This window comes from Eubalaena glacialis, chromosome 13 (genome assembly GCF_028564815.1).
Source record: "Eubalaena glacialis isolate mEubGla1 chromosome 13, mEubGla1.1.hap2.+ XY, whole genome shotgun sequence".
NCBI lineage: Eukaryota > Metazoa > Chordata > Mammalia > Artiodactyla > Balaenidae > Eubalaena > Eubalaena glacialis.
The window spans coordinates 17102959-17122393 of record NC_083728.1 but is presented as its reverse complement, the minus strand read 5'-3'; the positions used below and the strand labels follow the sequence as shown (position 1 = coordinate 17122393).

Sequence of the window (19435 nt, the reverse complement as noted above, 5' to 3'; positions counted from 1 at the left end):
GTAACGCCTAGGACAGTGCCTGCCACATGGCGGGCCTTCACCCACCCCAGGGAGTCAAGGGACTGAGGCTGCCCTGGGTATTGGCTGGGCTGTCCGGCTGGACCTTGGGTGTGTGACATCTCGCTGGTCGGTGCTGGGGTGGGGAACGGGCCGGTCCCGCTGGCCTCACAGCAGCTTTCCCCCAAGGTCATCGAGCTGGTCAAGAAGTACGGCACGAAGCAGTGGACGCTGATCGCCAAGCACCTGAAGGGCCGGCTGGGGAAGCAGTGCCGCGAGCGCTGGCACAATCACCTCAACCCCGAAGTGAAGAAGTCCTGCTGGACGGAGGAAGAAGACCGCATCATCTGCGAGGCCCACAAGGTGCTGGGCAACCGCTGGGCCGAGATCGCCAAGATGCTGCCGGGGAGGTGAGCTGCCTGCCGGGGCCTTTGCAGGGATGTTCCAAGGCCCAATCCGATTTCTCTGGAGTTGTTCACTTTTCCCAGAAGCGAATGAGTCCTTCAGATTCTTGCCGGGGTGGGAGGGGATTGGGGGGGTGGGGCGGGGCCCAGCTGCAGGGAGTCTGGAACAGGGAAGGGAGGGGGCCCTGGGGGCCTCCCGTTCACTGTGCAGACTCTCATCTGGTCCCGCTTTCGGCTCTGTGCCATCCCTGCCCTCTGCTGTGGCCGAGGTGGCCTGGTTATTTTTTTAGAGAATAAACCTTTTTCCTCCTGCCTGTGAGGTCAGGGCCAGGATCTGGACGTCCGAACCACTGCCCATTTTCAGGGCCAGGATCTGGACGTCCTGTGAGGTCAGGGCCAGGATCTGGACGTCCGAACCACTGCCCGTTTTCACCCTACTCTTCACGCTGGGCCTGGCCCCTCCAAGCCCTGGGCCTCTTGGTGTTCTGCAGGGAACATTAGGACGACTTGGCTCCATTCTTGCTAGAATCCTCCTCCAGGGTCAACTCCCAGTCTCCTAAGTTGCTCACTGCTCCCCTAACTGCTTTCCATCTTCTGGAAACTTATAAAAAGTCACTTACCACTGTCTTCTACCCTGCTCTTTTCGTCTGTGTGCGTTTTTACCTTATTTTGTTTCCTTTCTTTGCCATGGCATTGCGGTCCTGGGAAGGAGAGGAAATAAAATGCCAGATGGTCTCTTTCCCCTGGAGTCTTGTATCATCTGTTTCCAAAACTCAAACCCGAGTGTGTTATCCTTTTGGCACTTCTTATAACACTTGGGTTGAAGACTCGAGCCTCTTTCCCGTGTGGCCAGCCTGGCCTGGCTGAGGCCACCAGCCTCGCCTTGATCTGCCGTCACCCTTGCTCATCTGTGGGGCCTTAGCTGCTCCGACCTCCTCTCTCCCTTAGACATGGGAGAGCTCTTTTCTGAGAACGAACGCCCTGTGCTCCTGGCAGCTTGGATGCCCTCTAACTTGTGCCCATCACGTAGCCAACACGGTCTCATCCTTTGGTTCTCAGTGGGGACGTTATTTCCTCAGGGAAGGTTTCTCTGTCCTTTCCAACTGTGGTCAGTCCCTGGCCACCTCCCCATAGTGCCCCGACCCCTGCCCAGTCAGCACTGTGTCCTGACAGCCTGCAGTGGGAATGAACAGAGATCCAGACCCTCCTCTTAGACTGGTGGCTCCGTCAAACTGTTATTCTCTGTTCACGGTTCAAGGGAAAAGCACTCTGCTTGGAAACCCAAAGAAGGCAGCGCCTCTGTGTGTCTGCACTTCTGAACTGCTGTAGGTCTGTGGGCTCTGACGCTGCTGAGCCCCCCGTGCTACTCACTACGATGCTGCTGTGTGCTTCTGTAGTTTCGTACTTCTTTGTGCTTCATACTGCTGTCTGCTCCTACTACTCTGTTACTGTGTCCTGCTGTACCTGTCTGCTTCTCTCCCTCCACGCTTCCCTGACTCCTGTACCACTGTGCTACTTTCTGCTTCTGTAGTGTGGTGTACTACTCTGACTTATACCGTATATGTTTCCTCTTTAATCTTCAGCAAGTGATGGAGAGTGAAGTAGTCTTTTGATTCTCCAGATAAAAAAGCCAAGGCTCAGAGTGGTCAGTAGTGGATCCTCTGTCCTCTGGCTGTGCCCTCTTTGGCCATTTTCTGTCTGTGGGATGTGATCAGGGCTTGTGTTCCAGGTCACTGAGCCTCAGGACAGGGGCCAGCGGCCAGCAGCTTGCTTACGGTTTCTACAAATGCAGAGGGAGTGGGAAAGGGAATGAGAGTTCCCAGAATGTTTCAGTGTTAGGATTTTACCCTGTAGGCTGAATAAGACCTTTGCTTATTTCTCAGAGGTGTGTGGAAATCTTCCGTAAATCGTTACAGGCTGCAAGCATGTCAGACTTAATCTTAGAGCTAAGAGCCCTTAGAACTCCTCAGGTTGAACCCTCATTTACAGAAGCGGGAGCTCAGCTCAGGGAGGCTAGTGACGCGCCCGGTGGCGCACGGGCCCCAGTGCTGGGGTCAAAGATCCCCGGTTGGCCCCTGCAGGACAGACAATGCTGTGAAGAATCACTGGAACTCCACTATCAAGAGGAAGGTGGACACGGGAGGCTTCCTGAGTGAGTCCAGAGACAGCAAGCCCCCCATGTACTTGCTGCTGGAGCTGGAGGACAAGGACGGCCACCAGAGTGCCCCGGCCTCAGAAGGCCAGGTGAGTGGGGCGGGGGTGTCAGGCAGCTCGGCCACAGGGCTTGGGTTAGTTGGTTTGTTTTCACGTGTATCTGATGCCATCTCATCAACACCTATTCCTCCTTTTTCACCTGTTCCGTGGCTGTTCCTTAATCCTGCAAGAGGTTCTCACTGTGGCCTCACGTCTCTCACGAGGGCCTTTCCCTGTGTCACCTGTGCCCATGCTTGGTGCTCATCTGCCCACAGATGCAGGATGCCAGAGCCGACGTCAGGTGAAGAAGGGTCTGGTGGGGAGGTCCTCAGCCTCCTCCTGTCCTCAACAGTTTCCTTCCTACCCGTTGCTCTTTCCAGCCTTTTCATACTAAAAGCACATATGGAATTCTAAAAAAAATCAGATTTGTTGAGGTACAAGCACATACAGTAAAATTCACTGTGTTTCGTGTGCGGGTCTGAGTCATGACAGCTTTAAACAGTCCTGTAGCCACCACCATAGTCAACACAGAACATCTCCGTCACCCCCCATATTCTTTCAGCCCTTCTCCCATCCTTAGTCCCTGGCACCCTTCATCTGTTTGCTGTCTCTATAATTTTCTAGAAAGTCATATAAATGAAGTCATATGGTATTACATTTACAATTGTTAACATCTCCCATCCTACACTCCAGAGCATACTTTTTTTAAATTGAAGTATAGTTGATTTACAATATTATAGTAGTTTCGGGTGTTTATGGTTATTTTTGAACTATCTCATATGATTTATTCTTAAAAAACAAAGATTTGAAGCACATGTGTCAGAGTATGAAGATGGGACGTTGCTGGGTACATGGCAGATGACGCACTTCCTCTACACTGTTTTCCAGTCTTTTCTGTAATTGTGAACTATTGAATAGTTCTTTTTAACACTCCACCTTTCCTTTTCCTGCTGGCCAGATTATAACTGTTCACTGCTCCAGTTCTTCTGCAACACCCTGCTGGAGCATTATATCATGTTTTTGCCTCTCTTTCTGGATTTTTCTGCTTCAGAGACTATTCCTTGCTTCCCAGATATGAGAGCAGCTATACGGTAACAGTTGAAAAAGCTGTAAAGTGAAATGTAAAAGGACTTCTCCCTCCTGTCTGGATTCCCCATGGGTCCCCTAACCAGAGGAATTCACTTCTCAGTTTCTTGTATGCCTAAGTAATATGTTTTCCAGGCTTTTACTTCTGATTAAATAAAAAGCATCCGTGCCACAGAGAGAAACAATGTGCGTCAGCAAACATGGAGAAGTCATCTTTCGGGATAGGGCAGAGTGGACAGTAGTCTCTGAAAATCCTCCTTGGCTGAAAGTCATTTCCTTGACTCTGTTTTCACCCCCCTGACGCTTTGTGTCTGGGAGGCTGGCCCTCTTGGGCCAGGGGGAGCTCCAGACCTTGATCCTGAGCACACAGGTCAGGTTACAGTGTGGGTTTCAGCCTCACCCACTCCTCTCCACTGTCATTTTAATGGTTCTATTGTGCTGGTAATTTATTTAATTAAGGTTACACCTGACTTTTTGTTGTTAGAAACAAAACTTTAATGGTTGTCCTTGTAGCTAAATCACTGCTTATTTGCTCAGTTGTCTCTTGGGAAATTCCTAAAGGTAGCTAGATAACATTCTTTAAAAACTTTAAGGGACATCCCTGGTGGGCCAGTGGTTACGACTCCCACTTCCAGTGCAGGGGGCCTGGGTTCGATTCCCTGATCAGGGCACTAAGATCACGCATGCTGCGTGACATGGCCCCCCCGCCCCCAAAAGACCAAAACAAAATAGACGTTAATACATTTTGCTAGATTGCCTGCCAGAAAATGTTTGCCTGTTCTGTGTGTATGGGACTACCTCACTAGTCAATGCTTGCGATTATAAATGATAAGTACTGAATTTTATTAGAAATTGCCAAACTTTTTTCAAAGTGGCTGTTTTCTGAAGTGGGAATCACATGTTGGTAGCTTTTAAATAGTATTCATAGCATTCTTCCCCTCCAATTATAGCAGTTATAAGTTTTTAATCCAATCTGCTCTTATCTCCTTTTCTTCCTTTGCTTATATCTCAAACCATTTCCATTCTGTTCCCTTGATGGCAGTGGCAATAATAGCTACTAATTAGGTTGAAAGGTTTTCACACAGTTGTTGATCTGTGTACCCTCCCTGCTCAGTAAGCCTCAGTGTCCTCATTTTCTAGGCAAGGAAACTGACCCTCATCACAAGCTTGCCCAAGCTGGGAAATGGCAAAGCTCTGTCGGCATCCAGAGCCCATGTTCTCCCCCCATTAACACGGGACCCCGCTTCTCGCTCTCAACCAGGCCTGTGTTAATCACGTGTGCTGTATTCAAGGCTCCTCAGGGGCTGTCAGGTCAACGAGTCAAGCTTGTTTCTGAGGTTCTGCCAGGAGAGCGATTGCCACAACGATCTACCTCTTTTTCTTTATTTTTTTTCTGTCACAAAATTAGTCTCCACTCCTTTTTCAAACTTTCATTTGGAAATAATATTAAGTATACAGAAATGTTGCAAGAAGACTGCTCACCTATATCCTTTACTGGGTTCATTAATTTTTAACATTTGTCAGATTTGCTTTATCTTTCTCTATGTACATTTATTTTTTTTAAAGACCCTGTAGTTAATTATTTACTTAATGGCCGTGGCATGCGGATCCAGGTCCCCTGCAGTGGAAGCCTGGAGTCTTAGCCACTGGACTGCCAGGGAAGTTCCAATATGCATATTTTTTTAATCTGAGTTATTTGAGAGTTGGTTCCATACATTGTGCCTTTTATTTCTTAATACTTGAGTGTGTGTTTCCTAAAAATAAGGACATTCACCTGTGTGATGACAGTACGCACTTGGAATTTAACATTGGTGTGGGACTTTTGACTAATCTACCGTCTAGATTCCATTTTTTCCTGCCCATGACCCAGTCCAGGATTAGACACTGTTTCGTTGTCATATGTCTTTCATCTAATTTTATCTGGAATAGTTCATCAGCCTTTCCTAGCCTTTCACGATACTGATGTCTTTGAAGCGTAAGGTAGGGCTAGTTATGTTACAGACTGTCTCTCAATTTGGGTTCACTTGAGCTTCCTTATTATTAGATTCGGGTTGTGCACTGTTAGCTGGAATACGGCATGGTTTATATCTCATAATGAAAAATCCAAACCGTGTGCCCTGTGCCCACCAGGGAGGTCTCGTGACCAGCTGGCCCCCGGCGTTCCCTGCCCTGAAGGAAGAGGAGAGCAGTGAGGAGGAGGCCACGGGGGCTGCCCCCTCCCAGGAGCAGGAGCCTGTCCCCGCAGAGCTGGATGGAGTGCGGACCCCAGAGCCCTTGGAGGACTTCCCCAAGCGTGAAGACCAGGAGGGCTCCTCACCGGAAACCAGCCTGCCCTACAAGTGGGTGGTGGAGGCCGCCAACCTCCTCATCCCTGCCGTGGGGTCCAGCCTCTCTGAAGCCCTGGACTTGATCGAGTCGGTAATGTTGGTCACGGCGCTTCACAGTGGGCCCCGAGCACCCCCAGCAGGGAGCGCTTTCTCTCCGTAGGCATCCGTTCATTGTCTCGCTGATGTGGCTGAGCTGGTGCCAAGTACCCAGCCCAGCACCAGGGCCTGGTGACACCAAGATAGTGGCTGTGCAGCGCGTGCCCTCGGGGAGCTCCTGCCTCACCTGTACAGCACAGGGTGGGGTGGGAGTGGTACGAGAGTCCTCAGGGCTGACGGGGGAGGGTGTTTGAAGCGATAACACAGCCCGGGTGGGCATTGGTGTCTGTGGCAGCACAGGTGGTTGGGTGTCCCCGGAGAGGACCCTGGGAAGGGCCAGGGTTTGGGGCTACAGTGGTGAGTGGGTCCTGATTACTCAGGTAGAGCAGCCCCTGGGGCCGTGCTGGCTGTGGATTGTGCACCTTTGGGGAAGGCACCCCGGTGGGGGGTGTACTTCTTGGTGTGACCTCCCAGGTCCATCAGCCAGGCCTGTGGTGTGAGGTGGGTTTTAGGAGGTGGTGGGCAAGAGGCCGGCGACCAGGGGTAGAGGAGTTCCGTGGGCAGTGCCCACACTCACCTTCCCACTTGGGCTTCCTCCTATTGGCTGAGAATATTGACGCTGTTTATTGAGCATTTGCTAAATACCAGGCTGTGGGCTTAATGTATAGTCCACACGGTATCCTGTGAGGGGTGTCCTTTCTGTGTTTTGCAGATGAGACTGAGGCTCAGAGAGATCAAGTAAGTGTACCCAAAGGTCAAAGGTCACACAGCAAGTAAGGTGCCTAGGTCTTAACCATCATGCTGTGCTCCACTGTCCTGCCCAATGAGCGTTTGGATGGTGGGGTGGGTCTCAGGTGGGCTGTCTGCTCAGACCCTCTGGCTCTGGGTCTCACCTCTTGCCCCTAGTGGCTGGGACTGTGGTGTCCCCTTCACTACAAGGGATTTCAGAGTAGCGATGCGTGTGTCAGTCTGTTCAGCAAATAGCCCCGGGGCCACTGTGGGCTGTCCCTCTTTTGGGCTCTGAGGAAGGGCTGAGATGAGAGTGGGCCCACTCTGCACTGCTGGTGCTTCACGGTGTTGCCTCCGTCCACCCTCAGACTGCTCTCTTGAGCGCCCGCTGTATGCCAGGCCTGGTGCTTCTTTTGTAATGATAGTTTCTAACATTTGAGTGCCTGCCATGTGCCAGGCTTGTTACTTGCTACCTCTCTATATGCTCTTAGTTCTTTAACAGCCTGTGAAGTGGGTGGTGGACTCAGCTCAAGCTCAGAGAGGTTAGGAGGCTTGTCCAGCGTCACACAGCTGGTGAGTGCCGAGCTCGAGCTCTCTCCACGATGACCTTCAGCGACTGATGGGGAGTGATAGTAATTGCAGAAACACTGCCGTCTGTCCCTCCAGGCAGTCCTTGTAGCATGTGCTCCGGTCTGTTAGGTGCCGTCCATTCCGGGGCCTCTCCGAGGTTGGGGTTGGCTGCTGGGAGGAATGCCTGGAGACAGCACAGCTCTGAGCCGGCCTCCACCCTTAGCAATGAACTTGCCAGGCTTCTGTGAGCTCCAAGGACCAGAAATCACCACTAGGGTCTCGGTCCATTCAGGGCCAGACCTCCAGGGACCAGTGGAAACTTCTGTATCCAGAAGCCCTTGGGCTGGGTTGTAATTTACTGGGCAAAGGCAGAAAGACCTGGGCGTGCCTCTTAGAATTGCTCTTGGAAACTTAGTGACCTCGGGCTGATCACACCCTCTCTGACCTGGCTTCCTCAGTATGAGAGGGGAAAGTAATGCTTCTCTAGCAGGGTGGCTGTGGGGTTAGAAACAGTGTAGGTGAAGCACCCAAGGAGGCTCTGCGATTGACAGGGTCATGGAGCCCAGTGGTGCCTCCTCTCTGGGTACGTGGCTGGCAAATCAAGACCCTTCAACCTGCTCACGGCCTTGGGCCCAAAGCCTCACTTCCAGTTCTCTGTTAAGGAAATAGCTACAAACGCAGGAGAAGATTTACATCCAAGATGTTCATAAAGATGCTATTTTTAATTTTTAAGAATTAGGGGGAAAAACCTAATGTCCTATAGAAAGGGGATAATTATGTAACATGTTCAAATGGTGGTATATTTTACAGCCATTAAAATTGTTAAAAGTTGACCTTTTTTCGCTATAATAACAACTAATATTGATAGTAAATATTAAACTCATAGGTAATAGAATGAGGTGCAATCATTATTCCAGCTTTACTGAAACTTTAAATGGAAAAAAGAAGTTAAATAGAAATGATTTGTACTAAAGTTAGAAACATTGAAAATACTAAATATTTAGGGACACATGTAAGTGGTAATTGATAAACAAATGCATAAAGATGGTAAATACCAAATTCAGGCAGTGATTTCCTGCATGCAGGCAGAGGATGTGCCAGGTGGACCTGGAGCTTTAGTGATAAGGTTTTATTTCTTAGGCTTATTGATGGGTATATGAGTTTTCTTTGTATTTTTCTTTGTGCTTTTTGTATATCTTAAAAAAGCACAGAACATTTTTGTAAATAACAGCAAGCAGCCATAGGCACGATATGACTTCAGTTACGTTTCCAAATACAGATACAAAGACATAGAAGAATCTGAGGAAAGGCAAGACAATGTTAAGGGTGACCGTTCCTGGGCTGTGGGATCATCCTTTTATTTTTTTGGCTGGGCCACGCGGCTTGCGGGATCTTAGTTCCCTGACCAGGGAATGAACCCGTGCCCCATGCAGTGGAAGCGTGGAGTCTTAACCACTGGACCACCAGGGAAGTCCCTGTGGGATCATGCTTGATGCCTGTGTACTTTCCTTTAACCAATGAGCCCTGTGGTATATCAACCGGTAGAAAAGCAGAGCCGTTGCAGTTATTCCTAAACCCCCTCTCTGGGCAGGACCCCGATGCTTGGTGTGACCTGAGTAAGTTTGACCTCCCCGAGGAGCCATCCGCAGAGGGCAGCATTGGCGGCAGCCCGGTGCAGCCCCATCCATCGCAGCAGCAGCAGCAGCAGGCCCCGCCAACCCGCCAGCCTGCCGCCGCTGTGCCCAGCGTGACCGAGTACCGCCTGGATGGCCACACCATCTCGGACCTGAGCCGGAGCAGCCGGGGCGAGCTGATCCCCATCTCCCCCAGCACTGACGTGGGGGGCTCGGGCATCAGCACACCGCCCTCGGTGCTCAAGCGGCAGAAGAAGAGGCGAGTCGCCCTGTCACCTGTCACGGAGAACAGCGCCAGCCTGTCCTTCCTGGACTCCTGCAACAGCCTCACCCCGAAGAGCACGCCCGTCAAGACCCTGCCCTTCTCGCCCTCCCAGGTGCGTGGACCCCACCCCGACTGTTCTCTGGGCACGGGTGACAGCCCCCTGTGCCCAGTGCTGGGGACCCTGGAGGGCAGAAACAGGCCTGGCCCTGCCCTCATGAAGCGTCTGTGCTGATGGGAAGACCAGTTAATAAAAAAGGACCCAAATAAACGTGATGAATGGAGTGGAAAAGGCGGCTTATGGTACTTCGGGTGCATCTAGTCGGGGAAGGGTGTCCGCCAGGCAGGCTTCTATGAGCAGGGGGATTGCTGGAGCTGGGGGCAGAGGGTGGTAAACGGACCAGGAAGGGAAGAGGACTCAGTGTGTGTTAGAAGAGTGGGTTTACTGAGCACCGATTTTATAGCAGATTTGCCAGCCCTGGGGAGCGAAGGGGCCGATGACAGCCCTGCCAATGGAGAGGATGGCTGGGGTGGGGGACTTGGTGGTCAGAATGTCCTGAGGAAAGGGCTGTGGGAGGAGCAGTTACTGAGTCGCTGAGAGCTTGTGTTGAGTACTGCTTCCCAGGCTCTGTTTGTAATAGACACAGTGTTGGGGGGAGCCTGGAGGGCCCTGTCTTTCCTAGAGGTGAGGGAGGCACTCAGAGAGTGTTGTCTCAGGTGGGGTTTGTTGATTGATCGGCTTGAATATAGGCTTGGAGTCAAGGGGAGAGCAGAGTATGGTGTGAAGTCCAGAGCTAGGACTCATGGATGGGGGACAGGAGGAGTGATGGGGGCAGGAGGAGTGATGGGGGGCAGGAGGAGTAATGGGGGCAGGAGGAGTGATGGGGCAGGAGGAGTGATGGGGCAGGAAGAGTGATGGGGGGGCAGGAGGAGTGATGGGGCAGGAGGAGTGATGGGGGATGGGGGCTGGGGCCTCGGAGGGTCCTGGGAGAGCTGGGGGGTATGCACTGCGCTGGGGGCTGTGGGGTGGGGTATGGACTGGAGGGGTGGGCAAGAGGCAGGCCCAGGGCAGGAGGAGGGTGGGCAGAGGCTTTGGGTCTCAAGGGTCTCCTCCCTCCTGTGGGGTCATGAGAGAATGAGGGCCAGTGGTGGCACGTTTCCAGAGGCCACCCTCTCTGCTGTAGAGGGACTGAGGCCAGGCCTATGTGTCGGGATGTCTGGTGGTGTTTCTGCAAGGTGCCCTGTGTTAGTTCACTGGGGCTGCCATGACAAAGAACTGCACACAGGAGGACTGGAACAGCAGATTCATTTTCTTAGTTCTGGAGTCTAGAAGTCCGAGATCAGGGTGTGAGCAGGATTGGTTTCCTCTGAGGTCTCTGGCTTCTACGTGGTAATCTCCTCTCTGTGTCTTCACTTGGTCTTCCTTCAGTGTCTGTGTCCTAATCTCTTTTCTCTTATAATCTCTTCTTCTTTTGTAAACTTCTTCTAAGGACACCAGTCTTACTGGATCAGGGCCCACCCATGTGGCCTCATTTTACCATAATCACCTCTTTAAAGGCCCATCTCCAAATACAGTCACAGTCTGAGGTGCTGGGAGTTACGGTGTAAATATGTGAATTTGGGGAGAAAACGGTTTAGCCCATAGCAGGCCTCCCGTGAGGGCTGCTGGCTGGAGAAGGAAGACAGCAGGGCTGGAGCTGCCCAGAGAGCAGCCCAGGGTGACGGGGTGCAGCTGCCCTGCCCAGGGACCCTGCAGAGGGCAGTGGGCCTGAGGGCTGCAGGTGGCCCTGGGCTGCCAAGGGCACCTTCAGGGCAGAGGGGAGAGGGTGGTGCTTCAGATCTGGGTTTGAGTCCCGCCTCTAGCACTCAGCGCAAGAATCCAAACCTCTCTTATCTGTAAAGAGGGATCGTAATCTTTACATTTCAGAGGATCTGTGAAAACTATGTGAAATTCTCAGTGTGCAGTGCTCAGCTCTGGTGTGAGAGGGTGTGTCTAAGTGTTGATGTCACCATCTCCATCATCACTGACCCATCTGTCGCAGTTCATTTAAGAGCTACTTTTTTTTTCTTCTGAAAAGGAGCTGCTCTCAGTCAGCTTTCTTTGCCTTAAGTACACTGTCATCAGCGCGTGGGGTTGGGGGATGGACCTCCCATCATCCTGGCAAAGCGAGGATTGGGTGATGCCCAGCCTGGGGTCTACATGGACCTGCTCAATGGGTCCCTGCCCATCTGTCCTGGCCTTTGCTCCCTGGCGCCTGCCGGTGGGCTCTTAGGTCATCACCTTATCTTGTTTCCTTGGTCTTCCTGGCAGTTTCTGAACTTTTGGAACAAACAGGACACACTAGAGCTGGAGAGCCCCTCGCTGACCTCCACCCCCGTGTGCAGCCAGAAGGTGGTGGTCACCACGCCACTGCACCGGGATAAGACGCCCCTGCACCAGAAACACGCTGCGTGAGTGCTGTGCCCCCGCCCCACCTGCGCTGGGCCTGCCCCTCCCCAAACAGTGGCCGGCCTGGCGGAGAAGGTTCTCTGGGGGAGGGACCCCTTGGAAAACCACCTGAGACTCTGTTACAGGAAGGCAGCCTCCTCCTGGTCACCACACCTCTTCACTTCCGTCAGGATAGTCTGCTGCTTCACCTCTGTTCTAATTCTTTTTTTTTTTTTTGGCCACGCCGCATGGCTTGAGGAATCTTAGTTCCCTGACCAGGGATTGAACCTGTGCCCTCGGCAGTGAAAGCACGCGGAATTCTAACCACTGGACCGCTAGGGAATTCCCCGTTTTTATTTTTTAACTTGATGGTTTTCTAATCTCAGAAATGGAGAGAGTCCACATTGCCACGAAAAATTTAATCTCTGCATCCTTTATAAGTTTCAAGTGCAGATCCACTGTGTTTGAGTAGCCCTACGTGAAGGACAGAAGGGCCCCCGGTTCTCTCCGTCTCTCTGGTGCTTAGTCAGGAGGGATGGCCGTGCCCCACCTCCCGTTTGTATGAAGCACAGCGTTTCACCTTCAACCTGTACAGGTTGCTTACCTGCTTCTATGGAGGTGCTTTCACAATAAGTTTCCTTCCTTGTGCCATCGTGACTCTTGAATTCCAGGTAGAGAGAGTTACTTAACTGGTCTTCTGCTTGTTACATGTGCTGGGGGAGAAGCATTGCTATTTATGTTTCAGCAGTTAAGTTGTAATTCAGGAATCAGTTCAGGAGTTTTAGTTCTTGTAATGATATGTAATTTCAGAAAAGATGCATGAATTGCTTGGTCAGAAGTCAGTCTCTCAAGAGTTGATCTAACATTTAACATAAGTAGGCTTCATGAGAAATGATTCTCCTTTCAAGCCAAAATCTTGGACTTCAAATCTAAGCTCTTAAACATATGCTGGAACCAAGAAAAAGAATTGATACTTAGATATGTTTCATGAGAAATGATTCTCTATTCAAGCCAAAATCCTGGACTTGAAGTTCTTAAACAGACAGCTGGAATCGCAAAAGGAGTCGCTGCTTCTCCGGAGAGAGGTTGGAGAGGGATGCGGTCTTCCTGGATCCCCACCTTCCTCGCCTCCCCCTTCTCTCACTGGTTCTGCAGTGTGGCCACAGGCCGGCCTTGTTTTATGGAGAATCCTAGTGACAGCAGCCTTCTCAGTCGTTCTTCCAGCCTTTCTGGTGTGCTGGACCCTCTCAGACTCTTCCCTTTTCTTTCCCGTTTCTGAGGATAGCCCTTCCTCTCAGCCCCTGTAACTCCCTTTGGGGGTGGGGAGGTGGGTGGGTGGGCAAGTGTGATGGGAAGAGACTGTGTCCGGGGGTTGCCTCCCTGCTGCTGAGGCCAGAGGTCCGGTGGAGGGCGGTGTGGGAATCACGGGCAGCCTGCAGCAGAGCAGCTGGTGTCTGCCCCCAGCCCCGTCGTGAAGCCTCCTCCTCTGTCCCCGGCAGGTTTGTAACCCCAGATCAGAAGTACTCCAGGGACAGCACTCCTCACACACCGACCCCGTTCAAGAACGCCCTGGAGAAGTACGGACCACTAAAGCCCCTGGTATGTGGTATGGCCGGGCTGGTCCTCCAGCCATTTACGGTTCACAGGGCCCTGTCCCTCTGAGATCTCATTAGATTCTCCCAACAGCCCTGAGAAGTTGCAGATACCCTAGTTTTATAAATGGGGCCCCCGAGGTGGAGTTACCAGTTCATCAGACATCTCCTGAGCAGCTGCCACGTGCCAGGCGGTGCTGGGTGCTGGAGCCACGGTGGCGTCCTGGTGAGGCTGGGAGTTTGGGGTGGTGGAAGCTGACAATCGACATGTAAATGCATAAATGACTAAATACTCAGCACCTGGCCATGCCAAGCAGAACATGGGCAGGAGTTGGGATGGAGAAGGACTTGCTCGGGCGCTGGGGCTGGTTCAGGAAAGTGGCGAATTGCTCCTCAAACCTAAGCCTTTTGACCAGCTGCCCGTCCTTTGCAAAACACGGGAAAGCACTCATGGGTGGGCTGGATGGAGATGGCTAGCCAGTGAGGAGACACCTCCTGGGGTGCTTCCCCAGCAGTGTGAGAATGGCCCTTCTCCCCTGACTCTTCCCAGTTCATGGGACGGTCCTGCTTTCCCCAAGGGCAAAAGAGAGAGCTGGCACCCCAGGTTTTCCAAAATAGGCTGTGTCTTAGAAACCAGCTGAAGGTGGGAGAAAGGCAGGTTGTGGAGAAGCGTTTGCCTGTGGACAAAGCCTGCAGCGAGCTCCCCTCCGTGCTCACCACGTGGGGTCTGGGTGGTGGGGCCGTGGTCTCCCCATCCTGGGATGCAGCTGGTGGAGTTGCACAGGCCCCAGGCCAGGCCCCAGTCAGCACTGCCCTTTCCTGTCTGAGTGGGGTTCGGCTCCCAGATACTAAGAGGTCTGCATGCTCTCCAGGCACGGCTGGAGGGTGAATCTGCCCTTGGCAGCGATAGTTCAAGTACATGGGGGCTTTTATTTTTTTAATAAATTTATTTATTAATTTATTTTTGGCTGCGTTGGGTCTTCGTTGCTGCACGCGGGCTTTCTCTAGTTGCAGTGAGCGGGGGCTACTCTTCGTTGCGGTGCGCGGGCTTCTCATTGCGGTGGCTTCTCTTGTTGTGGAGCACGGGCTCTAGGCGCATGGGCTTCAGTAGTTGCGGCACACGGGCTCAGTAGTTGTGGCGCCCGGGCTTAGTTGCTCCGTGGCGTGTGGGATCTTCCCGGACCAGGGCTCGAACCCGTGTCCCCTGCACTGGCAGGCGGATTCTTAACCACTGCACCACCAGGGAAGCCCACGTGGGGGCTTTTAGAGTGACTTCTCGGGTGTTACTGTACCCTACACCTGCTGCTCAGTAGCTCTCTCCCTCCCCTGGTCTCTGCCGCCTGAGCCCCCAGGCCCGAGAAAGGGAAATGGAGTCAACGTCCCCGTTAGTGTGGGACCGAGGGGTGAAGGAGTTAGGGTTTTGAGTGCATCCAGGTTCTAACCTCACAGCTCTGTGGCCTTGGGCTGGGGTCTCGCCCTCTCTGAGCCTCCGATTCTACCTTGTGGAAGATGACAGCTATTTCCCCGTGTTGTGTGAGGTTGGCTGTGGTCAAGTGGGGACACTCCGGGCCTGTGCGGCCCTCAGTGAGCTGAGGCCAGTGTCCCAGGCAGGACAGTTAGTGGCCATGGGTACTGTGTGTGAGGCCAGTGTCCCAGCACTGGGCCTCCTCCCTGCATTGCCTGGGTCTTCCCCGCCGCTCCCGTGAGCAGGCTCTGCCTGTGCCCTACGGCCTGGGTGCAGGGCCTCACTCACATCCCTGCCCGTAGCCGCAGACCCCGCACCTGGAGGAGGACTTGAAGGAGGTGCTGCGCTCCGAGGCCGGCATCGAGCTCATCATTGAGGACGAAGTGAGGCCCGAGAAGCAGAAGAGGAAGGCTGGGGTGAGTGGCTGGCGGAGCGGGAGCGGCTCTGGTAGCCATACGGCACTGGGGGAAGCGGAACTGTAGCCTCGGCCCTTTGTTCCTGCGGAGTGGTTGTCCGTGAAACCAACCAATGTAAGGCCTTGGTGCCTGGGACCCTTCCCTCTTCCCCTTTGAACTGGTGCCTTAGTTATTCAGCATTGTTTGGACCCCTCTGAAGCAGGCTCTGGGCTGGGTGGGGCGGCAGAACAGTGAATATGACCCAGAGTGGTCGCTCCCTCCAGGAGTTCAGTGGGTGGAAACAGCAAACACCCTAGTGACTCAATACGTATGGTGTTAAGGGGGTAGGAAGGGCACAAAGAGGATTTCAAGGGAAATCCTTGGTATGGAGCCAGCCAGGTGTCCTGGCTGCATGAGCAGGTGAGGGACAGTGGGCTCCGGTGAGGTGGGGAGCTGCTCTGGGCAGGGCCGGGCCATACTGGACAAGCTCCCCCACCGCCTGGCATGTGGGGTTTCCCAACAGCAGGTGGCACCATGTCCCCTCTGTCTTTGTGCCCCTTTCTTCCCAGGTGCTCTCCTGGGGAGCAGGGAAGATGGGAGTGTGCCGGGGTGGAGGGCGGGTGCAAAGGTGGGTGGCCAGGCTGGGAGGGACACACTGGGCTGGGCCCCTGGGCGTGTACGTAGAGCATGGCCGGGACCCTCTCTGGCCTCTCTGTGTCCGAAGGTGGTTCTGAGCCGTGGTGGCACCTGTTTGGGGCACAGTGCTGGGTTGGGGGGTGAGTACTAGTCTCAGAGCCCCTCCCTGGCATTGGAGCTGACCCCTGGCCTGCTTATAGGAAGTGCGGGGGTGGGGCTGAGCATTCCTGTAACGCCTGTGTCCCGTGGGGTCCCACGTCTCCATGTCACTCACCGGCAGGTAGGTGTTTTAGCTGTAACTTGGCTGTTTAGGGGAGCGTTTCGTGCAGTAGAGACTTGGGGGCTGCGCTTGGTCCCTTTGGGGATGAGGTTGGGTGGAGGGTGGCGTTGGTGTCCTCAGTACCAACACTGAGCATCTGGCAGGACAGTCTGCTCTGTGGGCAGAGTCTGCAGCGGGGCCAAAGTGTCCTGGTCCCCCATGCCCCCCCCCAGAAAATCCTCGCCAGCCGGGCATGCTCAAGGACTCCCCTGCACCAGGGCCTGGTTCTGTGACCAGGGCAGCTGGGGCCGGCGTCATCAGGCACTGGTGGTGACCCGGGGGAATCCAAACGCCTGCCCTAAGCACCTCCTCCTCCCCCAGCTGCGGCGAAGCCCCATCAAGAAAGTCCGCAAGTCCCTGGCCCTTGACATCGTGGATGAGGACATGAAGCTGATGATGTCCGCGCTGCCCAAGGCTCTGCCCTTGGTAAGGGGTCTGGGAGAGAAGCCATCCTGTGAGGCCAGCTGCTACTCCCCACCCGAGCTGCAGGAGGCTGGGGGGATGGAGTCTCCCTGGGGGCCTTCACCTCTTGAGCCCTTTAGCGTGGAGAGGACCCTGGAGGTGGAGTCTGGTGATTCTCGGGCTGGGCTTCCACGTGCCGGGCTCAGCAGGGAGGGGGCAGCTGGGCACCACCCGCCTGGCTTCAGACAGCGCTGCTTGTGTCTTTCACATAAAGGTTTATTTGGCAAGAGTTGCATTGCTAGAACACGTTTGACAGCCGTGGTTTCTGAGTCCCCAGCGCCTTCCCTTGCGTTCTGCTCCTGAGGGTGACCCAGGAGAGGGTCAGTGACATGCCTCAGGGCATAGCCAGGGGATTGGGGCGCCTCAGCTCTGGCATGGGTGCTTCCCAGTTCCCAGGCCAACCTCCAGCAAGGGGGCTGCTGCCTACACAGAGCCTGGGCCCCAGAAACCATGCCATGCTATTGATCCCTTGCAGCAGACAGTGGGGTGAGCCCGTCTTTCGCTGGTAGCAGACAGTGAGGGCTGTGGCAGAGCTCATGAGACAGGAGTGCCTGACCAGATCCTGCAGGTGTGCCTGCTGCTCTCATAGCCCTTGCAGGCAAACCTCCCTTTGGCCAAGCACCCCCGCCAGGCTGGGGACTTAGTGCCCGCCAGCCAGACCTGCAGCCAGCATCGCCTTGGGCAAGTAAAATAATTAGCAGAAAGAGAAAAAGTTAGGGCAAGTGGTTAAGAACAGAGGAGGTGGAGTGGGGGGCCTAGGGTGAGTCCTGACACCGGGCCCTGGTCTCTGGTGTCTCCTAGGTCCCTGAGCCTCAGGTTCTTGCCTGTAATGAGGGCACTGAGCCCAGTAGGCTGTTAGGAGGGTAAAGGCCTGTCCGGGAGTCCTGGGGTGCTTTGTGCAGCTCCCAGTGAGTTCTAGTCGACGCAGGCACCTCTGTGGGTGTTTCTGGTCCCAGGAGAAGCTGGAGCATCTTCGTATCCACCTGGGACGGGGAGGAACCAGATTCATGTAAAAAGGAACCAGCATTATTGGGCGTTTACTAGGTGCCAGGCTCTGAAACAGGCACTTTACAGCTGTTTTCCTACTGAATCTTTAAATGAATTCCCATCTGGAAGAGGAAACTGAGGCTTAAAGAAGTAATATCCTGCCCAAGATCCTAACAGAGATGGTGGTGCTGGGATGTGCCTGCTGTTTCGTTTTCTCCTTCCCACAAAGAGCTCATGGCAAAATGTTGAGCCTTCGATTTGGTTTTGGTTTCAGCCAACCAACATCCCACCAGGCTCCTCCGGCCTCACCCCGTCGGGCAGCAGAGAGGACAGCAGCCTGCTCAACGAGGGCTTCCTGCAGGCCAAGCCCGAGAAGCCGGCGGCCCAGAAGCCCCGAGGCCACTTTCCAACTCCTGCCCCCGTGAGTGCATCCTCCTCAGGCCCTTGCTCTGTGCGCTTCACACCTCAGGGCCTTTGCACAGGCTTTGCCTCTGCCTGATTAACTTAGGCTTCACATCTCTGTCCAGACGTCACTCCCTCAGGGAATCTGTGTACTAGAGACCACCCCCTCCACAAAGCCCCTCCTTCATGATGTGGTCTCACTCGTAATTAAGACATTGTCTCTGTGACTTCTGTCCTTGAAGGCAGGGGTGCCCTGCCTGCTCCTCTCACCATCTGCACGGGTCAACCCCTCTCTGCTCCTCACCAGCCTGCGTGGCTGTAGCTTTTCCTCATGCGGAGGCTGGTGCCGCGTAGTAGGGGTGGGGAGGGTGGGGGCTTGTGTCCTGGTCCAGCCTCCTTGCTCTACATCTGAGGACTCCCAGGTCCACCAGGAAGGTGCAGTGAGCACAGAAAGACTTGTGGCTTCTAGAGGGAGGGAGCGTCATAGAAATGTCCCCACCCCTCCCCGACCAGAGTCGCCAGGCTTCCCTGGGAGCTGCCCCTGCCTGGATGGTAACCCTTTTGCCTCCTCCCAGATGACCAGCGCCTGGAAGATGGTGGCCTGTGGGGGGACCAGGGACCAGCTCTTCATGCAGGAGAAAGCCCGGCAGCTCCTGGGCCGCCTGAAGCCCAGCCACACATCTCGGACCCTCATCTTGTCTTAGGGGCTTGGCAGTCACGAGCCCATTCTCATGTTTACAAGGGGCTGGGGGGCCGAGTCTAGGCTGTGAATTTGAGAATCACACAAAGATGACCGCCTGCAGGGAGCCTTCTGCCGCCGGCCCCTTCCCAGACTGCTCAGGTGGAGACAGAGCAGGGCCACCCACTGTCCTGTCTCCGAGTCCGGCTGCAGCTGCGGGCGGTTCCTGGTGCTAACAGAACAAAGTCCCACCTCTGAGCTGGCCCATCCCTCCCCCCAGTGCCACAGGGAGCCCCGTTAGCTTCTCCCAAGCCCTGGTCAGGCCTGGCCTCATCTCAGACCCCTGCTTAGGACAGGGGATGTGGCCAGCGTGCTCCTTCCTTCAACCTGTTGGTACATTTTCTTGAAAGAATAAAAGTTGTCTTTCTCCTGTGCTCTGGACCCCACCTTCCTCCTGGATCCTGCTCGTGGTTCCCTGGTGACAGTGCTTCCCTGGTGACTGTCCTTAGAGCCCTGAGGGATGCAGGGACCGGGGCCCTCATCCTCAGAGTGCAATCTTGTCTGCACAGCCCAGGCCTGGGTCTCTGGACTCTGTTGCCCCCAGGGACCCAATGTGCTGGAGGCAGTTTTCTCTGTACCCAGTGGGTGTTTCACAAAGCTGTGAGGACTTGGGGAAGGCGGAGGTGGGGGGCAGTGGTTGGCCCTTGCCGTGGTTGGCTGAACTGGCCTGTGATGAGCCCCACCCCCAGATCAGGCTGGTAAACAAGGAGTG

The 19435-nt window shown here is 54.2% G+C and overlaps 1 protein-coding gene across 4 annotated transcripts in view; it reads left to right on the top strand.

Moving 5' to 3' along the window:
• MYBL2 (MYB proto-oncogene like 2) overlaps positions 1-19097 on the top strand; it is a 28783-nt gene extending 9686 nt beyond the window's left edge. For 2 of the 4 annotated variants that reach the window (XM_061208007.1, XM_061208006.1), the window contains 10 exons: positions 187-407; positions 2483-2645; positions 5811-6098; positions 8994-9413; positions 11610-11749; positions 13226-13325; positions 15086-15199; positions 16455-16559; positions 17857-18003; positions 18560-19097. In XM_061208007.1, coding sequence (XP_061063990.1) covers positions 187-407; positions 2483-2645; positions 5811-6098; positions 8994-9413; positions 11610-11749; positions 13226-13325; positions 15086-15199; positions 16455-16559; positions 17857-18003; positions 18560-18688 — 1827 coding nt within the window. In that variant the 3' untranslated portion in view covers positions 18689-19097. The remainder of the gene's footprint in view (positions 1-186; positions 408-2482; positions 2646-5810; positions 6099-8993; positions 9414-11609; positions 11750-13225; positions 13326-15085; positions 15200-16454; positions 16560-17856; positions 18004-18559) is intronic. The other 2 variants (XM_061208008.1, XM_061208009.1) reach the window with 1 other exon arrangement.
• The last annotated feature ends 338 nt before the right edge of the window (positions 19098-19435 follow it).